This window comes from Pleurodeles waltl, chromosome 8 (genome assembly GCF_031143425.1).
Source record: "Pleurodeles waltl isolate 20211129_DDA chromosome 8, aPleWal1.hap1.20221129, whole genome shotgun sequence".
NCBI classification, from domain to species: domain Eukaryota; kingdom Metazoa; phylum Chordata; class Amphibia; order Caudata; family Salamandridae; genus Pleurodeles; species Pleurodeles waltl.
In genome coordinates, this window is record NC_090447.1 from 347,261,883 (window position 1) to 347,280,077 (window position 18,195).

General features: G+C 42.9%; 1 protein-coding gene across 1 annotated transcript in view; it reads left to right on the plus strand.

The window, feature by feature from the left end:
- RPL8 (ribosomal protein L8) overlaps positions 1 to 15,672 on the plus strand; it is a 28,119-nt gene extending 12,447 nt beyond the window's left edge. The window contains exons 3-6 of the mRNA XM_069204211.1: positions 6,269 to 6,410; positions 12,619 to 12,837; positions 14,837 to 14,952; positions 15,473 to 15,672. Coding sequence (XP_069060312.1) covers positions 6,269 to 6,410; positions 12,619 to 12,837; positions 14,837 to 14,952; positions 15,473 to 15,631 — 636 coding nt within the window. The 3' untranslated portion in view covers positions 15,632 to 15,672. The remainder of the gene's footprint in view (positions 1 to 6,268; positions 6,411 to 12,618; positions 12,838 to 14,836; positions 14,953 to 15,472) is intronic.
- The last annotated feature ends 2,523 nt before the right edge of the window (positions 15,673 to 18,195 follow it).

An 18,195-nucleotide genomic window follows, 5' to 3' on the forward strand; every position in this document is an offset into this window, starting at 1 on the left:
AGGCTCTCACCCCAGGTGATCAGAAACTCTTCTCATTGGCAGGCTGGCACAGACCAGTCAGTCCTGCAGCAAAGGATTGGGTAAAATACAGGGGGCATCTCTAAGATGCCCTCTGTGTGCATTTTTTAAAATAAATCCAACACGGTCATTAGTGTGGGTTTATTATTCTGAAGTTTGATACCAAACTTCCCAGTGTTCAGTGTAGTCATTATGGAACTGTGGAGTTCGTAATTACAAACTCCCAGACCATATACTTAATATGGCCACACTGTACTTGCAATGTCTAAGAATGGACTTAGACACTGTAGGGGCATATTGCTCATGCAGCTATGCCCTCACCTGTGGTATAGTGCAGCCTGCCTTAGGGCTATAAGGCCTGCTAGAGGGGTGACTTACCTATCCCATAGGCAGTATTTTGTGTGCATGGCATCCTGAGGGGGATGCCATGTCGATTTTTGCCCCCCCCCCCCTTTTTTTTTCCTCCCCACCAACACACACAATCTGCAATGGCAGTGTGCATGAGGGGGGCCCTTAGGGTGGCACAGCACATGCTGCAGCCCTTAGGGACCTTCCCTAGTTACAGGGCCTTTGGTGCCACGGGTACCTTTTACAAGGGACTTATCTGTGTGCCAGGGGTGTGCCAATTGTGGAAACAATGGTACATTTTTAGTGAAGGAACACTGGTGCTGGGGCCTGGTTAGCAGGGTCCCAGCACACACTGTCAAGTCAGCATCCGTATCGGGCAAAAAGTTGGGCATAACTGCAACAAGGAGCCATTTTCCTACACTCCCCTTTTAATAAGGGAGAGGGTGTTGCAGAACCTTGCCCCCTGTGAATGTAGCTCTAATACAAGAAATGTTTGGTGCCTTGACTGACATGAGAGTTTAGGAAGTAGTGAGTGTTCTGCTTCTGGATGTATCCTCTTTGTTTCATATGTTTGTGGTAATGGTACATACTTTGAATTCATATCTGGTAGCCCCTATTGACCATAAGAGATTTTCTTTTAAGCCGGGCTTTATTTGGTCTGGTGTAGGACATTGCCTCTTTGTCAGTCATCCCCCCCTACTTTTTGCCTGTGTCCCTGCTAAACCGGTCCCCAGCTACAAATCTCTTTCCCTAAAACTGCAGTCGTTCCAAATGAGAACCTTTATCTACCTCTGTAAGTACCTAGTAAATAGGACCCATGGTACCTAGAGTATGGGGTACTAAAGGAAGGCCCCTGAGGGTTGCATCACAAATTATGCCACCTTCCTGGTCCCCTTCACTAAGTGCATACAGTGCTGCTTTTGCAGATTTCACGTCTTGGTGCAGAACTAAAATGAAAACACATGGCTCACAGCCTGTATGCCCTGTCCCCTTTGCACTGCGTGCAATATATGTAAGTCACCCCTCTAGCAGGCCTTCCAGCTCTTAAGAGCAGGCTACATTATATTAGATGTGCAGGCAAACCTGCATGAGCAGAAATCTTTGTCAAATCTCAGACATTGTCAGTGAAGCCAATTTAAGTACGTGCTGGACACTGGTCGTAACGAGTTCCCCAGCTACATGATGGCTTCACAGACAGTAGGTATTTTTGGTATCAATCATCTCATATTAAACCCTCACTGAATACTGTGATTGATTTATTAATACATGCACTCTGATGGCACCTTAGAGGCACCCCCTGAAAAGCCTACCAATTCCTAGCGTGGGCAATGACTGGTCAAAACCAGTACAGCCACCTTAATTCAGAGTTCTGACACATTTCCCCCCCCTTCTTTAGGTGGCACCCCTGAACCATAGACTCAGATTCCTGTCAACCCAGGAAGATCCAGATACCACGAAGTCGCAGCAGAGAAGACTGAAGACACCCACTGACTTGGCCCCAGCCCTACCTGCCTGTCTGCAGCCTTCAAAAAACCTGTATAAGAGGATGGCTTGTCCTGCGGCCCAGCGACCTCCAAAGGCTTGGGAGGACTTCCTGTCTTCAATAAAGAACAAGCACATCAGTAGAGAGTGGACCTGACCAGAAGAAACCATCTCTAAATAAGAAGCAGCCTACCTCCATAAGACACCCCTGCGCCCGGAGTCCCTGGGCCTTGGCGAGCTGGACCATCTGTGTCCCTGTGACCCCTGGCATCTCTGCTTACATGGGCAGCTGTGGGTTGACCTCTCCTGACCAGACACTGAAGTCTGATTCTGAAAGTCGTCATCTTCATTGAATAGTATTGGCACCCTGCACCTGGCTGCCCCTGTGCTGCTGAGGGTGTAAGTTTGATGCTGCCTTCTGACCCCTTTTGTACTTACCTCAACTATAGGAGATCGACCGGTGACCTCTTTGCTCACCTGTAAGCAACACTTCAGAAGATTCCCCGTCTCCATTGGCAGCACTTTATGTACAGGGAGTGCAGAATTATTAGGCAAGTTGTATTTTTGAGGATTATTTTATTATTGAACAACAACCATGTTCTCAATGAACCCAAAAAACTCATTAATATCAAAGCTGAATATTTTTGGAAGTAGTTTTTAGTTTGTTTTTAGTTTTAGCTATGTTAGGGGGATATCTGTGTGTGCAGGTGACTATTACTGTGCATAATTATTAGGCAACTTAACAAAAAAAATATATATACCCATTTCAATTATTTATTATTACCAGTGAAACCAATATAACATCTCAACATTCACAAATATACATTTCTGACATTCCAAAACAAAAACAAATCAGTGACCAATATAGCCACCTTTCTTTGCAAGGACACTCAAAAGCCTGCCATCCATGGATTCTGTCAGTGTTTTGATCTGTTCACCATCAACATTGCGTGCAGCAGCAACCACAGCCTCCCAGACACTGTTCAGAGAGGTGTACTGTTTTCCCTCCTTGTAAATCTCACATTTGATGATGGGCCACAGGTTCTCAATGGGGTTCAGATCAGGTGAACAAGGAGGCCATGTCATTAGATTTCCTTCTTTTATACCCTTACTTGCCAGCCACGCTGTGGAGTACTTGGACGCGTGTGATGGAGCATTGTCCTGCATGAAAATCATGTTTTTCTTGAAGGATGCAGACTTCTTCCTGTACCACTGCTTGAAGAAGGTGTCTTCCAGGAACTGGCAGTAGGACTGGGAGTTGAGCTTGACTCCATCCTCAACCCGAAAAGGCCCCACAAGCTCATCTTTGATGATACCAGCCCAAACCAGTACTCCACCTCCACCTTGCTGGCGTCTGAGTCGGACTGGAGCTCTCTGCCCTTTACCAATCCAGCCACGGGCCCATCCATCTGGCCCATCAAGACTCACTCTCATTTCATCAGTCCATAAAACCTTAGAAAAATCAGTCTTGAGATATTTATTGGCCCAGTCTTGACGTTTCAGCTTGTGTGTCTTGTTTAGTGGTGGTCGTCTTTCAGCCTTTCTTACCTTGGCCATGTCTCTGAGTATTGCACACCTTGTGCTTTTGGGCACTCCAGTGATGTTGCAGCTCTGAAATATGGCCAAACTGGTGGCAAGTGGCATCGTGGCAGCTGCACGCTTGACTTTTCTCAGTTCATGGGCAGTTATTTTGCGCCTTGGTTTTTCCACACGCTTCTTGCGACCCTGTTGACTATTTTGAATGAAACGCTTGATTGTTCGATGATCACGCTTCAGAAGCTTTGCAATTTTAAGAGTGCTGCATCCCTCTGCAAGATATCTCACTATTTTTGACTTTTCTGAGCCTGTCAAGTCCTTCTTTTGACCCATTTTGCCAAAGGAAAGGAAGTTGCCTACTAATTATGCACACCTGATATAGGGTGTTGATGTCATTAGACCACACCCCTTCTCATTACAGAGATGCACATCACCTAATATGCTTAATTGGTAGTAGGCTTTCGAGCCTATACAGCTTGGAGTAAGACAACATGCATAAAGAGGATGATGTGGTCAAAATACTCATTTGCCTAATAATTCTGCACTCCCTGTATATACTCTATACCTGGCCATCCCTGTGCCCCTGCGGGTCCTAGTTTGGTGCTACCTTGTGGTACCAACCTGAACCTTGCCTGCTGCTAGACTAAAACCCTGAATACTGGGATTGTAAGTCATTTACTTAACCTGAGAAACTGCATTCTTGTTTTCCTCCCAACCTTGAAGACTGAAAATTGCTTTGTCTATTTTTGAAACAGCAAAATATTTTTAATATAAAAACTGCTTACTTTATAATGAAGTTCTTTTGTTCAAAGCATATATAAGAGCAACTGTTATTTCTAAAATTGGTTTCAGATTTATTTTTGTGCGTCCGTTATTGCCTCTGTGAGACGCTTAAAATGGCTCCATGATAAGCCCAACTGTTTGCCCACACCACCACAAAAAGAGTACTAGAACCATTTATTTCTGCCTCTGCAAACCTTTGGGGATCCACTGGACTCTGCAGTGTTCTTCATTTTAGTGCACTGTGTCGAAAACCAGCTTCCTACATCTGGTTTCATCTGATTGACGGACAACCTCTTTGCTGCAGGTAGTTTTCCTTTCTCACTAAATTAGTCCAGCAGGTTTATGGATCTAGTTAAGAATCGCTACGGCTTAAGCTCGATTTATTTCCATACTGTACTTGTTTTAGAATGCAAAACCGAAGTCTGATGGTGTCCTCTAAAGATTCTCACGTTAAAAAACATTTATAAATGCAGAAATCCTTGTTTGACTTTCTCTATTTTACTGCTTCTGTACTGAATTATTTACTGCATTTTCCAAACAATGCGTCGTGGCCCGCTAGCTGATTTTGGTGGGTTGCAGAAGTCCAAGCAAAGAATAAAGATGGCTTAATTTTTTCTATTTGATCCCACATCTGCTGCTCTTCAAAGACAGGTCAAATATAAGGCTTAGGTTTCTGATAAATTGCTGGTTATATTTTTAATATGGTATTTGTCTTTACAGACCTCTCACTTTGCAGTTGGAGAAAGTATAGTGAATTGTGTGACAACCTTGCTGGGGTACACTGTGTAAAAGGAAGAGCTGTAGTATGTCATGTTTTGTAACGTGTAACAAACAATAACAAAATACAAATACTAGTTAATGAACTGTACATTTTCGGTGGTTGGGAAAGCAAAAAAATTATGCAGGTTTTTTTGTAATTTTCTTTTTTTTATTCTAAGTGATTAATTCATAGATTTTCATACGATCAAAACAAATAGAATTGTATTTGGTGATGCACATACGATTTATTCATTATATCCGATTTCTACACATTTGTGTGCAGTGTAGTTTTGATTAAAAACTGTTTGCGCAAATTGAGCGGTAAACTAAATGGAAAATGTGCTGTGTGTAAATGCCAGTGCGCTACCGCACAATACTTACGTTTCATTTGAGAACAGTCGACTGCCTGGTGTCCCTTAAAACTAGGTGGGTCGTGAAAGTTTGTCTTTCTAACAGTTGGATCGTGGTTCTAAAAGGTTTTGGAAGCACTTAATGGCTCATCTAACTTTCTAGTCCACGAATGGGAAATGTTGTCTTAACTAAAACCATGTAGGTTTGTTGTATAGTCTGTCGCTGTATATCTTGATTTAAAACTTGGTCAATAACCGTAATGTTCAATTATTAAATGTAGTTCTCATATACGGGGAAGTGCTAATGATCTGGCATTTCTAGCTCTTCAAATTCACTAAGCTGGCCCTCTAGCTTGAAGCTTTTAAGAGTTTTTGTTCTGCAACTGTGGGTAATCACCGGGTACAGAAGATATAGAGCACCTAGTCCAAACAGATGTTTTTTGTTGTGCTTGGACCCAGTCCTCTTAAAACGATCATTTAAACAGGAAGAGATGCAACTGTATTTATTTCCTGTATTGACTGCAGTTGACGAGACATGACAGCAGTATTAATTTCTGAGCATAATACGGAAAGGGGTAGGGGATTAGAAGTCTTTTGTATGATTTGGTACTTCAGGGTCTTGGAAAGTAATCATCGCTTGTGACCCAACCTTTCATAGTTTCTGTGTGTTCATAAGTGCCCAGGTGACATCTGTTGCCTTGGCTTAAAAGCGTGAGGAACATCAACCAATTATCTAATGGTTATACACTGACATTTCCTAAGTAGATAAGTATGTTTTTGATAGAAGAGCAAAGCAGTAAGGCCCATCTTATCTGACATATTTCTACTTCTGACACAAATGCAGACTTTACATGGTGTCTATTGATCCCTTTTTTGTAATCTTCTCTCCTTGTGCTGTAATTCTGGATTCCATTTGCCATTAAGCAAGAGGAAGACAAAGTTCATTCTGTAGCTAAGTAGTTTCCTAATGTTGCTTCTCGTTCTGTTAACAGGATATTGTGCATGATCCTGGTCGTGGCGCCCCTCTTGCAAAGGTGGCATTCCGAGATCCTTACCGCTTCAAGAAAAGAACCGAACTGTTTATTGCTGCTGAGGGTATTCATACTGGACAGTTTGTCTACTGTGGCAAGAAAGGTATATATGTTTTGTTTGCTTTTAAATTTTTAATTTTACACATGGAAATTGCTATGTATTTTATTTCATTTTATCACTGCATTGCAATCCGCCCCACTGCAATGCAGTCCACTGCACTCCAATTTACTGCAATCTACCCTACTCCTACTCCATACATACAGACCACTCCACTCCTCCAGGCCACTCCACCCCTTTGCAATTTTCCCCACCCATTGCAATCCAGTCTAACCTACCTCAGTCCAATCCACCTCACCCCCATTTAAATCCACCTTAGTTCAGCCTGTCCACTCCAATCCAACAGACTACCTCAGTCTACCCCTGCCTGCTCCACTCTGCGACATGACACTGCTACAAATCCACTCTGCTGCATGATACTCTGTGACAAATCCACGCCACAAACATTTAGCCATGCTGAATGGGAGCTGCACTGGTGCGCCACATTGCAAAAATACATTGCCAAGCCATTTGCTCTTGCATAGGCAAGCACTAATGGATTTGCCGATGCTTGTTTTTTCTTCCAGTTGCTTTCAAAAAATATATATATATTCATTTTATTATTTGTTTTTGAAGTGGCAGATTGTTTTCTCTCTCTCTCTCTCTCTCTCTCTCTCTCTCTCTCTCTCTCTCTCTCTCTCTCTCTCTCTCTCTCTCTCTCTCTCTCTCATATATCCTTTCGTGCGTAGGCGACTGCACTTTGGATAACTAGTTCTACAAGGCTTTCTGCTGGTAGCACATGATAAAGTTAACCTACGTGACTTGCACTGTGCTTCGATTTAGATAGACCAGTATACACGACAATGTGAGGGAGCACTGTGAGCCAAAGTCATGGCATTGAAATTACATTTAAAACTGTTCAACTTCTGGGGAGAAGTCACCGCTCTGCCCATGACCCATCTTTCCGAGTGGCAGTCTCCAGTACAGCAGTTTGTTTGCAACTACTCATTGACTGCAGATACACAGGAAGTGCCTCCAACCACCGAGCTTTAGCATCTCGTTCAGTTTGCTATTGTACAATAGCACTGCACCTCAGCCTGTAGTTGAGGGGTTCCCTAAAGTAAACCTTGCTGAACGAGGCAGGTGTAAAACAAAGAATGTAATAGCAAAGAATTTACTGTTTCAGAGGCATGAGGTATTGCGTTTAATCAACTTTACTCGGATGTATGTTACCAGGAGCACTTGTAGGGAGAGTCGTCGGAGTTCTTACTTTTACAGGTTTAGACATTGGCTGATTTTGTAATCTCTGAAGCCGTCAGTCTCTTGTGAATTACAATACTTAAATCTCATTGTATTTAAGAATTAAGTTTATTGGTTAGGTGTTGCAGAACATGTGCTGTTGGAAATGTTCATCCTTGAGCACATTTAATTTTGGGAACCTTTTTGATTGCACTGTGCTACTTTGACGTCCGGTTTGACATACACTAGCTCCGCAGACAGATGTAATTTACTTTTTGCAATCAGTCTGATGTCACACAGTTTCCCTGCTCCCAAATTTTAATTTCAAGATGGGATTGGATATGGTGGTGGTGTCTGACCAGATTCCTTTAACTAGGTTATCCAAAGAGGTGTGTGAAGTGTGATGCCAGTCTTCAAACTAAACTGCCTCATACAGATTCCTTTGTCCATATCAGAGAGTTTACTGGGATACTTACTGGCCATCCAAATCCTTGAAATCTGAACAGATCTTGTGCACCATTCCCAGGGCAGGCTGAGGTAAACGTCTTATTTGCTAAACCTCTTCTGATAGGGTAATGTTCTGAGGGGGTCGTTTTCAAAGGCATTTCATTTTTCTCTCCCACCCGGCTTTAATATGGTAATCGCTGAAAGTGAATTTCTGTACTATTGAAGCGTCCCTCACTGAGAATGGAAGTTTAATGCTTCCTAAACATTGACAGCCTGGTCATCTGCCTGATGCAGTGCAAGGTCTAATGAGCGGACTTAATGCTTTGTTGTTGATGCTGTGATGCCTGAAAACACAGTGCAAGGTATTTAAACTTAATGCTTTGGGATGAAGAGAGCCATGGCTACCAATCTGGCTTGGGTGCTATAATAAAGACATTCATTGCACCTGAAAATTCTCGCTCAACCATGCAGCTCTTTTCCTCATGACATGTTAGTGTGTACTTTGATTCCAAAGAGTAATATTAAAAATCAGTGTATGGGCTTGTTTTCCAGAAAATGTTAGTTGCTGAGTGGAAAAGCTTAGGGTAAAGACTGGATTTAAGGAAAAACTGGATGCAGTACATAAAATGTATTGCCCAACTGTTTTTCGGAGTGCACCAGGTAACCTCTACCCCAAAGAACAGATTTTGGTAAAGCTGTTGTCGGTGGGTTGCATGTTGCATTATAAGCCTGACATAACAATACCAATGGTTCTTAGCGTCTTATCAGCAGGATGCATTGTCACCGGGGTTGTAGATGGCATGGTAAAAAGGAGCAGTTGGGTGACTTGACCCAAAAGTGTTGCATGCCTGCAGTATCACAAAATTAAACCTTTTGCTGCTGATCTGAGACTTCATCCATTGTTTACATCTTGTCAGTGGATTGATCATCTTTAGGTCAGGCTGACCCTCGAGCGCTAAAAAAAAACACAAAGATGGTGTGGTGAAAAAATGTTTTTTTGTGAATGAAACAAGCGTAATTGTGTGTGACAACATATGAGAATTGACTGTACATCCTCGGATATGGCATAGTCCCTCATGCGCCCCAGTGAATGTGAAAGGATGACCTAAACAATCAAATGAACGTGAGGCTTGAATACTGGCTTTGTGGTTCATTGTGGTTTTAGAGCAGAATTCCAGTGCATTTGCTGTGGCAGACGTGGGATAAAAGATGAATGTGCAGGTATTAAGATACACTTTTATTTGCAAGCCTGATTTGTGAACTCCAAGCCTTGTTAATGTAGGAAAGTAGCACCTATCTGACAATTACCCCCAATCTTAGCCTGGTGTCAGTATGTTTATACTGTAGTACACTGGGATCCTGCTAACCAGGACCCCAGTCCAGTGTCTGTGTTCTCTCCCTAAATTTAGTTGGTAAGTACATTTTACAACTCACAATTGGCATACTGGTGCACCCATGTAAGTCCCTAGTATATGGTACTTGGGTTCCCAGGGCATTGTACACCAGGGGTTCCCCATGGGCTGCAGCATGTATTGTGCCACCCATGGGAGCCCATGAAAACTGTGACTACAGGCCTGCCATTTCAGCCTTAGTGAAAGGGTGCATGCACCTTTCACCCCTGCTATAAGGTTTACCTTATATCAGTCAATGCACTCAGACCCTATAAGCCACTGCTACGGTTGGCCCTTCAGCCCAAGGGCAGGGTGCATGGTTCTCAGTGTGAGGGCACTGAGCAGAGGTGCCCCTACAAACCCCAGACTCAATTTCCTGGATTTTGTAAGTGTCTGTCTGGAAGCCATCTTAAGGTATGTAGTAGACACTGGCCAACACAAGATGTCAACTACATAATGGTTTCACTGGAACCTGGGCATGTTTGGTATCAAACATGTTGGAATAATTTAACTGCACTGATTACAGTGCTAGTTGCATGATACCATGTACTATGGGGGTTACCTAGGGGATCACCCATGTCTGCCTGTACAGCTTTGCAGGATCTGAAAGCCAGCCCATGCTGCTGCCAACCACAGACACTGTTCTGCCCTCCTGCTGCTGAGTCCAACTCTTTTAGGGGAAGCAGAAAAAAGGATTTCCTGTAGAGGAGAGGTGTGACCACCTGTCCCATAGAAATAAGTGCAGCCGGGGTAGGGGTGCCTCAGAGCACCACTAGACTGATTGGAAGGGTACTTAAGGTGCCCTTCTAGCATAGGCCGGTTTACTCCAATGCAGGAGCCTCCCACTCTGGCACAAAACTACACAAAGAACAAAGAAGTGACCACCTACCTGTCCAGCTCCTTTTCTAAGGAGGTGCACAGTGCTCTGCAAGGTGGCCAATTCATTCTGCCATCTTGGAAGTATGATGAGCAGAGGCACCTGGGAGCCTTTGACTGGTTAGTCAAGCTTGGTGACATCCCTGCAGAAAGTGTCCAACCCCTTCCTGGATTAGTTAAGGGCTCCCTGAGGGTGGGGCCCTAGATTTGTCTGCAAGACTTCAAGATCTGTCTGCACGTCTCCTCTGTAAGACACTTCTGCAACCCTGGCGACCTAACTCCATCCAAACAAGATGGGGGCATTTGAAAAGTGGTGTCCACTTCAGGACGTCCACCTTAGGGGCGGGATTAGCATAAAGTGGGCACATCTCCTAATCTGCTTATTTTTCCCACCTGTGCGGCTGCCAAAATTGAATTCAGGACGGGGGAATCGGTCATCTTCGCTTTCTGGCAAGACCTGGGTCGCATTACAAAGGTGGCTAGGCGTTTGAAGCTTCCAGCCCTGAAATGTCCATCCTCCCTAGTTGAGGCGCCAACACCCCCACCCAGTGTAGGCTTTTGTCTCTGGCTCTCATCTTGGGAGGGCACAGGGGGGGGGGGGTGGGGGGGGAAACACATCTAAGGTGGCTGAACTGGTCAGGCCCAGTCTGTCATCACACTAGTATCTGGTAGGTTCTCAGGGGGCACGCTGGGTGCAGTTATTAATAAATCCCTCACAGGCATCAGTGAGGGTTTATTAATCTGAGATGTTTGATACCAAATATCCCTATATTCAGAGAAGCCATCATGTAACTGGGAAACTTGTACTGACCAATGCATAGCACATGCATTTAAAATGGCTTCACTGTTCACTTACTATGTCTCAGAATCGACTAAGACATAGTAGGGGCACATCTGCTTGTGCAGGTATGCCCTCACATGTAATATAATACATCCTGCCTTAGGGCTAAAAGACCTGATGAATGGGTGACTTGCATATATTGCATGCAGTGTTTAGAGGACATGGCACACAGGCTGCGTGCCATGTTGTGTTTTCTTCGCTTTTGTCTGCATTAAGACATGCAGACTCCTATGGCAGCCTGTCAGATGCTTGGTGAAGGGTCCCTTGGGGTGTCACAATTTGTGCTGCAGCCCTGAGGGACCCTCCTTAGTGCTCTAGGTACCAGGGGTACCATTTACTAGGGACTTAAGTTGGGTGTTGAAGGTTGTGCCAGTTGGAAAAATCTATTGCAGTTTTGGGGAAAAGAGATCTGGCACAGGGGACCTTGTTGGCAGCATACCAGTGCTCTTTCAGTCGAAATTATACCAGAAGCCAGGAGGGCATGTCAAAAGAGGCACTTTCCTACAGTTTGTACCTTCGTTCTGATGACTTCACCCAGCGTATGGTAAAGCGCTTTATGTTTTAAACACAAATTCTTGAATGGGTTTTTCAGGTCTGGTCCTTGTTGCTTTATAAATTCATGCTATTACAGTGGGACGTATAAATTCCTGCTAGTACAGTGTCCCAAAACTTAAAATTTGCGGGACGTTCTCAATCCATATGTAGAAAAGTGGCCACAAGTTTACAGTGCCTGTAGGAATTTGAAGATTTTGTTGGGTCCAGTCCTGCCCTTGTGGTTTTTATGTTTTGTGGACGTAGTTCAATTTAATCAGTTTAAATCTAGAATTGGTTGAAATTTCTTTTACATTCTTGCAGGCTATGTTCTAGTTCGTCTGTTAATGATTCAGGGCAGTCTTGTTTTTTCATCGGTCCCACACTTGGTGTATGTTTTCTCCTTTATCCTGTACAAGTGCTGTATACACGTTAGTAATTAATTTCCTGCTGCCTCCCATATTCAGTATTGTTATCGTGTTGGACAGGTGGCATATGGGGTGAAACCCCCTCCAGATGTGCCTGGCCCTGTGTGTCAGTTCAATTAGTCTTAAAGTAGTTTTAAAGGGTTCTTAGAACTTTCCATCGTTTAAAGAGTGAACCTTAAAAAAAAAAAAAAAAAATCCTACATCAGCTTTCCCAGGAGTATGGGTGTTTGATCAACGCTGTACCTTGCTCCCAGACTCATTTACGAATCAGTTTACTAATGCATCAGAATTAAGTTTTCACTAAGTAATGTTAAGCCATTGAGTTTGTCTCGAGGGTCCTGAACTGAATTTTTGCCTAATAAAGAAGAGGATAAAATGAGATTTGATCCTGCATTCCCACTCACAATTTTCCTCCCACTTGGAGCGACAATTAGACACAAAGTTGAGAATGAGACTTTGGAAGATCATGTTTCCATGTATATATTTGTAAAACTAACCTATGTTGTGTTTCTCTGCTCCAGCCCAGTTGAATATTGGCAATGTCCTCCCTGTTGGAACCATGCCCGAAGGAACCATCATATGCTGTGTTGAAGAGAAGCCAGGTGACCGTGGCAAGCTGGCCCGTGCTTCTGGAAACTATGCTACAGTTATCTCTCACAATCCTGAAACTAAGAAAACACGAGTTAAGCTTCCTTCGGGTTCTAAGAAGGTTGTCTCCTCTGCCAACAGAGCTATTGTTGGTAGGTAACCATGGCAAAGAAATAACTTTCGATCACCAAGCTTATGATTTGAGTAATTGCTAACCGTATCCTTAATTCAGAAGTGGCCTTCAACTAGATAGATGCAACAATCCTATCTTTACTATGTTGATAGTTTTCTAGATTTATCCAAGGTATATCTGCAGTTTCGAAACCATTATGAATCTGAAAGGCATGCTTTAATCAGACTGCCAAACAGGTCGCCCTCTTTATATTACTAGTTTTGGTAGGTATTACCTACATGTAACTGCTGCAGCTCTCCTTACACATCTTTAGCAACCTTGTCCATTGATTGGAATTTCCTTCTTTCAAACCATATCCATCTGTGACTACAATAACGTCTAACTTGGTCAGATCAAGGTTAAGGCATAGCCCAGTGATTATCACGCTGAAGCTAAGAGATGGATTGTTCAAAGGATGACAATGTAGTCTTCTGCTAAAATGGGAAAATGTAGTTTAATCGATTTTAAAACTATCCACTTTTTTAAACAATTTGCTGTCTTTACTAGCTTCAGAACTCGAGGAATAAAATGTTCTGAACGTGATTTACAAAAGTCTGCATCAAGTCTGTGTACAGTGCACTTACTACATGCTTTCTGGTGCACCCTTTTTAATGGATGCTTTCGGTTAATATGTAGCAGACGTTTTACCTCTGAATTACTTGTACTTTCCGTTGAATCAAATCCTTTACCTTCCTGGAGGGTTTTTTAGGAGCTCCAAAAGTCATAAATAGACTTCTGTTGCTGACGGTTTTATGGAGAATGGCAGTCTTTAGAGTAGAGTTAAGCTGCTGAGTGGATCCATATGTCTGTCTTGTCCATGCAAATTTCAGTTTAAACCATAGTAGCCTAAAACCTGTTCACCGCATAATGCTGCAAATGACACCGTATAGTTTTGCAATACCTCAGTGGCACCATACACTAAAATGAATGGGGCGCCGAGTGCTGGTATCTGGTGAACCCTCAAGGCAAGTCGGGGTACTCACCTTTGCCCCATTTGCAGTGACAAGCTGACACTAGTGTAACCAGCTTAGTCTAAACTTAAGGATGGCTTACTTCATACCCACATACCATTGCAGGATTTAAAGCCGTGTTCAATATTAATATTGTAAAACCTTTGTCGACGTGCAGCACAGATAAACTGGGGCTTTCATTATCGTGCTTCTGTTAAGAATTCAGTCTGCTTCCCCTGATCTGGTATTGTAACAAACTTATGCCCTCTACAGTAGATAGAAGACATTGGAAAAAGCTTTGGAATTATGTGGCCCAGTGGAACAGGACCTTAATATTACTTGTGGTTGGATACCTGCTGCCATATTTGCAGCTACATGTACTGCAACTGCTCAGAAGTCTGAAGTTGAATCAATTTTTTTAACTTTTCATACTTTGAAATTTCACTGATATCATTCACTGTTATTTCTTGATGCAACACTGCAGTCAATGCTTGAGCATGATTCGACATGATTCGTATGAGACTCCTCGAAGCTTCCACGTTCCGGCATTGTGCAGGATATAAATCTGCTCTTAAGACCGTAATGCTATTTCACCATTTGCCACTATTAATTTCACACTGCAAGACCATTTTCTTCTTCCGTTCATTTCTTAGGTGTGAAGGGTCCCTCCCGTCTTAAACGGTGAGGTTACTGAACAGTTTGGGTTAAGTTTATTCAAATACTGCTGCATTGTGTTCTTGTGTGTGCTGCTAGCTACTTAGTATTCCCCTCTGGTTAAAGTTAATTTCCCGTTTGGAGTACGGCCTCATTCGGGAATCGTACTCCCAACTTTCAATGTCCGCATTTAAATGGTTTTGATGTACGCCTACCAAACTTGATTTCGAAAGTGATGGGGTTATCCACGCCGCACTCGAACTGTCCTATTTAAAAATACCAAATGGTGCAAGTTTTACCTTCAAGCTCTAAATGATTCAGTTCATTACCGTGGTAATTCCCATTTCCACAAATTGGGTCTGTTTTCTTTTTCAGGTGTTGTTGCTGGTGGTGGTCGAATTGACAAACCAATCCTAAAGGCGGGTCGTGCTTACCATAAATACAAGGCGAAGCGAAACTGCTGGCCACGTGTCCGTGGTGTGGCTATGAACGTAAGTTTTGTTTTAACCTGTTTGACAAGGTTACGTATCCAGCCCCATTTCCACTTGATAAAAAAAGTTTGTAATTTATCCTCAAGTTTGTCCTTATAATAATTAGAGTATACGACTGCTCGTCATTAGGAATGTGAGTGTGCCTGAAACCATACAATGCTTGTTGTGGGTTGGTAACTTGAAACCTTTTGGGATCAATTTGGCAGATAGGGAAATGTGCAAGTAAAAGTTGCATAACACATTCCCCTCTATATCCATTACTTAGCAGTAACTGTATGGCATAAAGACTGTGAGGAATTGTGGTTTCAGTTTTGTACAGATGTCCGGATACTAGCAGTCAGTCACCTCGTATGCCCGGGGGAGGATTGTCCTCAGGAGTGCTGCTCCTCAATATAGACAGAAAATCCATGCACGAAACTTAAATATTGTATATAGTGAAGTACCGCATGAATTACCATTCATTTTCACTTTAAGTATCTTAATGATTTGTGCTCACTGATCATTTTACATTTCCCCCCAGCCTGTTGAACATCCCTTTGGTGGTGGTAACCATCAACATATCGGTAAGCCTTCAACCATCAGGAGAGATGCCCCAGCTGGACGCAAAGTCGGTCTTATTGCTGCCCGTCGTACTGGCAGACTGCGTGGTACAAAGACAGTGCAGGAAAAGGAGAACTGAGCTACAATTTGTTATGCAAAAAAATAAACCATTTGAAAGAATGCCGTCTCTTGAATATGTTTCATACCACATCTGCTTAAACAACAATCCCTTTAAGATGAAGTTCACCTGGTCAATTATTTCAAATTGTGGTCCTTTTCTTGCATTATCCTGTAAGGTTTTTTTTCTTTTCTCTACCACTATTGTCCCAGAACCACGCTACTAGTGCTCTAGTACTGCCGCACTTCAAATTGGTTAGACAAGAATCCCTTTATGCAGTTCACCACCTCGTGCTAGTGTGGTGAGCTCTTCTCAAAAGTTGCTGGCGGATGGAATGTCATCTATAGGATTAGTGTTCATTCATTAATTTATAATAATAAAAAAAATTGGCTTTAGGTTTCAAATAATTTTAAGTTTAAAGAAAATTTAAATAGGGTGGGCATAGACATTAGGGTAAACAAGTGGGTGAAAGATTGGAGAGAGTGCTTTCCCGGATAAAAAGAGGGTGGGAGCAACACTCCCTCGGAACTCACCCCATTCCATTCCCCCAAACTTGCAGATGTTTGTTCTTCAGAATAAGATCTGGTTTTAAGGTGACTTGTGAGTCACCACCAAAACCCAGAATGCATCAAGACCTAGGCTGGACCTGAAATTTCAGGTAGAGCCGTCCGTGGAGAAAAAAGGGAAGGGCGAAAAAATGAGTGTTTTAGTTCCATAGGAAATTTTGCGCTCTGCTCAGTCGTTTAAACAGATTTCTACCAAACTTGTTACAGCGGTACAAATAAATCCCCCCCCCCCCTTTTTTTAGCGTTAAAAAAAAAAATATATAGTGGCAAATGTGATTTAAAGGGTTAGCACTATTTTGTCTGCTTTAAACCTGCGAGTCTATCCCACTTTGAGTTTTTAGACTGTATGATTGGATGACGTAAGCCTTTTTTGCTTTTTTTGGGGGGTGGGTGGCATTTAATAGCCAACCCAAGGGGTGGCACACCTAGGGTAGTGGTCACGGGCGCACACAGCCAGCTGTGTGGACAGTCCAAAGCCTATAAAGAGTTTTAAAAAAAAAAACTATTCAGCAGGTCGTAGGATACTTGCCAGCACGCATGTTGGTTCCTGGCTAGTGAGTCACTTCCAATTTGAGTTTCCAGCACTGTAGAGGGGGGGGGAAAAAAGCACAAACAAAGCTAAACATTATGAAACTGTTCGGAAGGCAGGAGATAATGGAAAATACAATGAAATTCCATGGACTAGTCAGTCGATCGCCATAAACAAAATACATACTTGGCAATGTCAGTAACCTTTGACAATATGGCGGTCGACCGTGAGCTACATTGTGACCATAACTGGTGAATTTCGGTGTTTGCACTTTGTAGTTCACGTCACAACAGTGCAAGGTAATTTTCCAACACTAGATGGCAGGAGTGAGCAGAACATGTGAATCTACAGCGCAAAATGTTGCACTGTCCATTGGGAATGTTGTAATTATCTTTGTTGCCACAACAAGAAAAACTTTGGTCCCACAGGATTCCCACCCCGTCCCTGTGATAATCAGTTGCCGTGTCAATTTGAACTCGTGTAGGCTTAGGATACAGAGGGTTGCATCTGTGACATTCTTTCCAGACATTGCCATCATTCAAAAGCAGCGTCTTGTCAGGTGAAATATTTGAGCTATTGCCTCACCTCAAACATGCGCATATGGTTCTTGTCTATAGTTGCTTGAGTCTACCCCTGCATGCGTTTTAGCGGACTTTAGAATTGCGTTTTGGCAGTTTGATTTCTCCCCTTCACCAGGCCTTTTTACAGACTTTTAAAAATGTTTGAAGTCAGCTGGTGCTGCGTGCAAACTCCTTTTCAATAATTGTACCATCTCACGTAGCGCATCAAATTTGAAGTTTAGGGCACATGTTTTACTCAGTCCTCTGTGGTGTCTCAATTGCTCTACCTCCCAGAACGAGTAATGTCCCAGGAATTTAAATCTAGATGTTCACCATTGAGCTGCATATTTAAAATGTTTGTGCTGAAAAGTGTGCCTTATTACTCGTCTTATGGTGCCTGTGGGGAGTGATAAGGCGACAATTTTCTTATTTGTACAAGCTGGATTCCAAAGACAGACTAATAGAGATCTCTGCTCCAACTCCTTGCCAAGATGGCCACCGTCTGCTACAGCTGGCCACTCATCTGATACACATTTTTCAAATCTGGGTGCCTGCTGTGCTCCTCCATAGTACATCGCAAAGGGAACCACCTTTTTGTGCAGCATACCAGTGGCGTTTAATAAACTACAGCATTCACCTGTTTGTTGGTAACATTAATATGCAGCAGGTATCATTCAGACATGATTATTTTGGAGACTAAACAGCCCTTTTATATGGAGAGATGCAGGTTCACAGTCTACCCACAGGGTTACAGGTTAAAAGGCATTTCCCAAAGTAGATTCTCAAGTTCACCAGCATCATTCACCACATTGCCTGTGATGAAAGTGTTAGTACACCAGAACTCGAATATAACAAATTGAGCTGGCATCTGCAGTGTGATCACATGATTGTTAAGTTTGGTAGAGGAACCGGCATTAACAAACTCACCAA